The 7,884-nt window shown below is 38.6% G+C and overlaps 1 protein-coding gene across 1 annotated transcript; it reads left to right on the top strand.

The window, feature by feature from the left end:
• The first annotated feature begins 5,147 nt into the window (after positions 1 to 5,147).
• LOC112190643 (proline-rich receptor-like protein kinase PERK2) lies at positions 5,148 to 6,757 on the top strand. The gene is made up of 2 exons (XM_024330087.2): positions 5,148 to 5,372; positions 5,534 to 6,757. Exons 1-2 carry the CDS (start codon positions 5,210 to 5,212, stop codon positions 6,499 to 6,501), a joined length of 1,131 nt encoding a protein of 376 aa, XP_024185855.1. The 5' UTR covers positions 5,148 to 5,209; the 3' UTR covers positions 6,502 to 6,757.
• The last annotated feature ends 1,127 nt before the right edge of the window (positions 6,758 to 7,884 follow it).

Below are 7,884 nucleotides of genomic sequence, written 5' to 3'. Positions count from 1 at the left end.
AGAAAGAGCGGCTCTTACCACCAAGGTTCTAAAAAACGTTAGGCGCTAGTCGTGTGGAATGCCGGGGACTAGCGCCTAGGGGCCTAGGAGGTTTTTTAAAAAAAAAAAATTTATTTTTATTTTTATAACATATAATTATATAAATAAAAATATAAAATGTATTATAATGTTTGAAATAGTAAAAATACTCAAAATATAGATAAAATGTTCAACAACAATGAGATAATGGGTTCTTAGAAATAAATAAAAAATTGCAAATTTGATTCTTCCAAGCCTAATCATCAAATTCTTCTTCTCCATATCCCTCTACTACTCCCTCCTCATCGGACTAAAACTCAATATCCATCTCATCTTCTTCCTCTTCATCCGATACAAAATCCTCCTCATGAAGTTCTCTAATTTCTTGAATTCTACAACTTCTCCTAAGCTCTAAGCTACTATCCACTCCCAATCCCGATCCCTCTCCAACTACTTCACTAGTAAGATCGGAATCAACATCTTCATCACCACCATCCACAATCCATCCTTGGGCCATAGTAGCTTCACTAGCAAGCAATACATCCACATTCTTCTCTTTCATTCTTACTTTGCAATTTTGGTATAAGATTTCCATAAATATTCCACCACAACTAAAAAAAAAAAAAACATAAACAAAACAACAATTATGAATTAGCCAAACTCCAAAAGCAAAACAAACAAAACAAGTTACTATATAAAAAAATAAGTTGGTATTTCTTACCCGGATTATAATTGTCATCATTTTGTGCACATCCCGCCTTAGCCAAAACTCTTCCAAATCCACCCTCTTTCTTCAAATACTTGTGCAATTCTACATTTGTCACCAAACTTTGAGTTTGAATGTCATTGGGAAAGAATGTCTCAACACAAGTGAAGAACCCATCCATGACCACATTATCATTCTCAATGCTTGGATTGGCATATGTGTAGTAAGGGTTCAAGAGGTAGCCCGCTAAATGCAATGGACTATCGAGTCGATCACGGGCTTTTCCATCAACAATGTCAAGGATTGGACGATAGTGAGCTTCTTGATCTTTGAATGCCATTTTAATCTCCTCTTTGGCTTTAAGTAGTTCTCCATACACAAAGCCCATTGATGGCTTTCTATTCCCATCAACAAGGCGAAACACCTTGACTAAAAGGGCAAACACCTTCAAGCAAAGACTTACCCCATTCCAAAAGGAAGCACTCAAAGCAATATTCACCGCCGCTTTTCCCTTTATACTCTTTGCATGCATGCTTGCAGTCCATTAATCACTAGTAATCATAGCTCTTAACTCATTCTTCTTCTCCATCAAGCTTTGCAAAGTGAGGAAAGCGGTTGCAAATCTAGTGACTCCCGGCCTCACTATATCTCTTTTCTTTGTAAACTTCCTCATCAATGCCAAAGTCTTGTGATGTGCATAAATATAGATGGTGAAGCTCTTTGCCTTCTCAATCACCCCTTTGAATCTAGGTTGGTTGCCAATTCCTTGAAGCATAAGATTCAAGGTGTGAGTTGCACATGAAGTCCAAAATATGTTTGGCCTCTTCAACTTCATCAAATCTTTGAAGCATTGTCCGTCACCACTTGAACCACATTTTGTGGCCCAACATCTTCAATGCACTTGTCCACATATTCAAAAATATATGTCCCAGTGTGTGCCTCATCCGATGCTTCCTTAGAAGAAAGAAAAGTTGTGCCTGCCTCACAATTCACACACAAATTCATGATACTTCTTCTTTTCCGGTCACTCCAACATCAGTCATAATAGAGCAACCATTCAAAGCCCACTTTTCTTCTTGCTTCTTCAAATAACTTTTAGTTCTCTCTACCTTTTCCTTCAATAATGGCTCCCTTAATTGGTATTGGCTTGGAGGTCGGTAACCCGGGCCAAATTGACCAACCGCTTTGACAAACCTCTTGAAGCTATCACTATCAACGACATGAAAATGAATCCCGGCTTCATACACCCATCTAGCCAAGTATTGATGCACACTATGTGTTCTTTGCTTGAAAAGTGCATTATTGATATTTTGTTGCCTCATCTTCCTACTTCCATCCAATGAAGAATCCGGATCAATGGGGGATGCAAAACGATCCATAGGCCCAAGAGTATGCGGCATTCTTCTTGTCCCTTGACTCACTTCATTGTCTTCATCTCCTTTAAGAATGACTTCTTGCCTCACTTCTGCTTCATGTCTACTCTTTTGTTTCTTCTTAGACTTTGCATCTTCAATAACATTCTTGCATTTGGCTTTATCCTCATCCGAAGACTTTTTACAAGGAGCCACATTTCCCTTGATGTGAGCAATATGTTGCTTCATTCGATATATCCCACCACTCACTAATTTCCCACACAACTTACACTTCAGAGCGTAATCGCTTATAAGAAATTAGGAATTTCCGAGCGTAGTCACTTCAAAGAAATTCGATTCCAAGAGATATTTGATTAGATCGAAACAATGATGTAAGTGGTCGATCATAAATTCTCTACAAACTCTAAGTTTGGAGATCTCAACAAGCTCTAAGCTTGGAGTGAGCACGAACCCCCACAGTTCTACTTAATTTGGTCTCCCCTATGATAAAGAAAGGGGGTAGAGGAAGGGAGGTTGCAAGTCTCCGAGAAAACAAGAAAAGAATGAAAAAAAAACTTCAAAAAACGGGAACTTTTAGAAAAGTTTACCTCGTTGGATTGCAGAGCGAGCTTTAGTCTTAGGCGAACAGGCTTGTCGCGGAAGAGTTTGCGGGAGTGTCGCGGGCGTGGGTTCGGTGTCGCGGGGATGCCGCGAGGGTGCTGCAGGGATGCCGCGAGGATGCTGCAGGAATGCCGTGGGGCCGAAAGGACGGTGTGAAGATGTCGCGGGGTCACTGGTGAGTGGCGGTCGCGAGGGCAGGCGAGCGCACGCGAAGGTAGAAGGCAAGCAGGATTTGCCGGCGCTACAAGGGCAGCGAGGCTAACCTAGTAGGGTTAGCGTTGAGCTGTGACGCGGGGGCTGCAGGGGTAGTAGTAGCGCAGGCAAGGCTAATCCGGTGGAGCTTGATCAATTTCTGGGGTTTTGGTTTCTAAAGCTAGGGTTAGGGCTCGTGCTGGTAACGTGTTTTAGGGAAACAGTAATTGAGGGGAATTTGATGTATATTCTCATTGATAATAGGGGCCTCTTTATATAGAGGATTACGATGCATAGAATTCAAATCATACAAGGAAAGTAATCATACATTGAATAGGAATCTAGATCCTTCTAATGTAACTCTATTACCACTAGGTCAAGTAATTTAGAGTTTGGGCCAAACACAGAATAGAGATTTCCTTGAACAAACAGATATATATATATATAAAAATCGCATGTGCGCTCTTGTACTTGCACAATCTGTTACAAGTGGTCTTTTACTCTCAATCCATCCGAGGTAAATGGCTATAAGGCAGTCTAACACGTAGATCATTTTGCACAAATCGAAGCGAAAAAGAGCTGAATCGGATTCAGTAAATCACGGTGAGAAGGCCAGGCAGACAGACGCAGCAGCCATATAAATGGTCACAGTGCATGGCATAGTCTAATAGTAAATTAGTAATCTGTCACCAGCAAAAACAAAAGTGCATACGATAAGATTGTTTATGCTTCAGAAGCTCAGATTTTGCAACCTTTCATTTGGGAATTTGTTTCCGAGTTTGACAATGAAGATAAGCCATTGTTGTAATAAGTTAATAACAAACTATAGCACAGACAGCTTAAACTCGCCCGTGAAATCGAGACCCGTGATAGATAAAGAGATGTTTCTTTCTATGGACTCTTAGAACAAGTAGACAAAACCATCCCTTTATGAACTGTAACAATACATATCTCTTTCATTCTTCACAAGATAACAGTGTCCAAGATAATCTTGAACCGTCAAGATCCCTCCTTATACTGTCAAAGAATGAAACGGTGAGGTTTTGGGAAGATTACTGTTAGCAGTTGAATGAAAAACTGTGATGGGTTCTATATGTGTAAAGACAAACAGTCAAAACACAGAGTGAGTGTAATAGTAAAAGTGACGGCAAGTAAGAAAATGTGTCAATTCCAGTGGATGTAACATTATTATAGGAGTTTGTGCTATAGTGATGTCCTTTTGCTATCTTGTAGTACAAGTTCTTCACCCAAAATGGTGTGCAATTATAAACGGTCCGGTGTGTTGTTGAAACAACCATTACTTATCCTCACAAACTAGAAACTCGAAATATTGCGAAGGGAATCTTCATGCAACACCAACACATGGGAATGTCCCAGAAGCCTACAGCTTACATTCCTGAGTTGGCTGGAAAGTGCTCAACTGCATCACATAAATCTGCGTTAGATTGATATACATTATCGGTCTTTTTTCTAAGGGTCCTGTTTAGTATAGTTGTCGGATTTTCATTGCAATAGCTACTAGGCTCGAATCAAACCTCCAATACCCTTTCTCATTTCTTTTGTTAGGTGCAAGGCAAGGCTGCGAATCCAAAGATTTCTAGAATTCCTCCATGGGATGATGGGATTTGGAATTGACATTGGTTACTTGCTTTAGTTCTAACTCACCAGGTACTGAATCTCAATAATAAATTCACATTCTGACCTAAGAACATCCCATTCTCTGCTCAAATGGCATATTCTAAGTTCTAACACAGTGGAATGATAATTGTAAACTTTGTTTAATTGGTTAAATATATATAGTACAGCTTCACTCCAGACTCATGATATCTATGGTTGCTCTACTAAGTCTCGTGAACTAATAGCGACCCAACTATTCTCTTTGGCATATTTCTTACACCAACATAGAAACAAACTCCAATAAATGTCAAATAAACAAAAAACCAGCAAAGCAAAACTAGGTGCATGCCTCTTTTTTAATTTATCCAACCTCACATCACCTCCCCAAATACCACAAAAGATAATTACCATCCCCTTTTGGTATGGTTTGTTTGGTGGTAGGAAAGGAACCTACATTCACTGCTAGTAGTTTGCAGTTGACTGGTTTTTTCCATGAGTGAAATAAATTAAGAAGCTTCATGAGGTCAGAAAAAGCTAAATTTTAATTTGAACCTCCAAACAACCAGAAGAAAACAAGAAGTGTGCAAATCATACAGAGAATTTATATCAGACTTGAGCCTCAGCAACTTATATAAAAGCCCAACCTCTCAACTCATTCTTATTAGAAACTTAGAAGCAATAGAGTCTCTTAGGGGGGGCTAAAATGTCTTGGTTTCTAACAATAGTCTTCCTCATTAGTTTCACATTTAGTACTCCTTCAGAGGCTAACCATGAGAAGAAGCTTCAACCTGCTGTGGTTATAGGTAAAGTTTACTGTGAGACATGTTTCCAAGATGGGTTCTCAAAATCCAGCCACTTCATTTCAGGTAAGAAACCATTTTTTGGATTTTCAACATTTACTCTATCAAAATAGTCTAACATGAGCGTTTTAATTGGGTTTGGGTCGGATGCTCTAATTCTAATAACGTCATATGGATTAATGAGATCGTTGAGTTAAAAAAGTTGTGTGCTATTTTTCTTTATGCAGGGGCTTCTGTTGGTGTGGAGTGCAAAGATCAGACTTCATCAAAACCCAGCTTTCAAGCCCAAGTGAAGACAGATAACCAAGGAGTGTTCAAAGTCCAATTGCCTTTCTCAGTGAGCAAACATGTGAAGAAAATTGAAGGGTGTTCTGTGAAGCTGATTCGCAGCAGCGAACCGTATTGTGCTGTGGCCTCAGCAGCAGCTTCATCTTCACTTCACCTCAAATCAAGGAAGCAAGGAACTCACATTTTCTCAGCTGGGTTTTTCACCTTCAAGCCCCTAAACCAACCCAACTTATGTAACCAAAAACCAAGCCTCATCCAAAACAACAAGAAGGAAGTTATCACTAATTCCAAGAAACTCTCATTTTCTCCAACTGAGGATTTGACATTTCCCTCACCAGTTCAAGAACCCAGCTTTCCTGGTGTTCCTTCTCTCCCTAGACTTCCTTATCTTCCACCACTACCACAACTCCCTCCTCTCCCAGGCCTTCCAGGACTCCCAGGTCTTCCAGGAATGGGAATTCCAACTTTACCCCCCATCCCAGGAAAAGTAACAGAGTCCCATTCCAATACCAAAACTACAACTACCTCTTCAAAGACAGAGAGGCACCTAACTGAAGAAGAAAAACTAGCCCGCCCAGATTTTTTCTTCCCACCGAACCCTCTCAATCCACCATCAATTTTGCCTCCAAACCCTCTCAATCCACCATCAATTTTGCCTCCAAACCCTCTTCTGCCAAGCCCACCTCCACTTATCCCAAACCCATTTCAGCCTCCACCAGCACCATTGATTCCAAATTTGCCACCATTGCCTAGCTTGCCACCATTGCCTAGCTTGCCACCACTACCAAGTTTAACTCCACCATCTCCACCACCACCATCATTCCCAACAATCCCTCCATTGCCTCCATTCCCATTCCCACCTGTACCTCTCATCCCTGGAATCCCCCCTGCTTCTTCCTCTCCTTGATTAGTGATCACTATACAAAATCTTGTATAAGATCTATAATTTTCAAATAATGTCTTAGCTTTCACATGTTGACACCGAGTTTTCTAGGTGAGTTCTTGTATTCTTGTGCAATTGTCAGAGCATATATATAGTAGGATTTGTAAGGTTGTGATCGGTAAGGACAAAGGAGATTGTAAAGTAGTGGACACAAAATTATTGAACTTTGGAATAAAACTTTCAATGGCTCCTTATCTATTAGGGTCTTGTTTACTTTGTACATCACCAAGTTATATATCATCAGATGTTGCTCATGTCAGCATTATGAGCTCTCCAATTACTAGGCTGATCATCGTTTGGGTTAATGTCTCCAATGATACTTCAAATTTGATCAATTGGATAAACAAAAATGTACAGTTTCAACTCAACAATAAGTCACTAAAATTAATAGAAACCATATCTACTTAATTATTACCTACTGACTATTGTTTTTGGGTCAAATATGTTCGTTCCTTCCAAATCTCCCTTTTCCATTATCCTAGGGGGGTGTATAGTATTTGGATTTGTGCAGACTTTTTTTAAATGACAGACTTTTTGAAAAGTCCACAGACTCTTTAAAAAATCGATAGACTGTTACGGTGCGTTTGGATGAGAAAATTATAAAATCCGTAGGAATTTATAAATGATGGAATCTTTAATTCCATCAATCTAAAATTCAATTAATTGCAAATTCTATTGTTTGGTTGTATCTATTTAGGATTTGAAATGTGTAATAAATTAGGAAAGTTTAAAACAAATAGAAAGATAAAATAGAAAAAAAGTCTTGTTTTGGAAATAAAAATTGAATACTGCAAAGGAATTCGTAAATAACATCTATTTTGGTGGAAATTGAAGTGAGGAATTTAAATAACGAATTCCTTCATTTTTTTCCATAGAGAAATTTAAAACTTCCAATCTGATAATGCCAAACGAAGGAATTGCCGAATTGGCTTATAGGAATTATGAAATCTTCAATTTCAATTAAATTCCATCATTTTTTCTCTCATCCAAACACACTCTTATGGATTTCTTAAAACCATTGATTTTAGCAACAGACTTTTATTGATTCATGAAAATCTATATATTTTATTATGAATGACTTCTACAAATTTCCTAGGATGTACATAATATATAAAAAAAAAAAAAACAAATGCAGCCCAAACACAAAACAAAATAATAACTTGTTGTCTCTTCAATGCTCCACTATCTTCTAATAGAAATGGACTCAAATAAATGATTGTTAGTCTGTTTAGCGAGTTTGTTCTCATTCCTAATCTCCCAACAACATAAATATACAATATAGATCACTTGATATTTATGGTTAATTATTCTCATCAATTTTGTTTTCGCCGATTAACATATATTGTA

The sequence above is a fragment of the Rosa chinensis genome, chromosome 2, assembly GCF_002994745.2.
Source record: "Rosa chinensis cultivar Old Blush chromosome 2, RchiOBHm-V2, whole genome shotgun sequence".
Lineage (NCBI taxonomy): Eukaryota > Viridiplantae > Streptophyta > Magnoliopsida > Rosales > Rosaceae > Rosa > Rosa chinensis.
This window is presented reverse-complemented; position numbering and strand designations above follow the sequence as displayed.

Bases quoted from the DNA above. Each gene is read 5' to 3' on its own strand.
- LOC112190643 (XM_024330087.2), top strand. From the start codon at position 5,210: ATGTCTTGGTTTCTAACAATAGTCTTCCTCATTAGTTTCACATTTAGT. The intron at 5,373-5,533 runs GTAAGAAACCAT...TTCTTTATGCAG, and splicing joins ATCCAGCCACTTCATTTCAG to GGGCTTCTGTTGGTGTGGAG.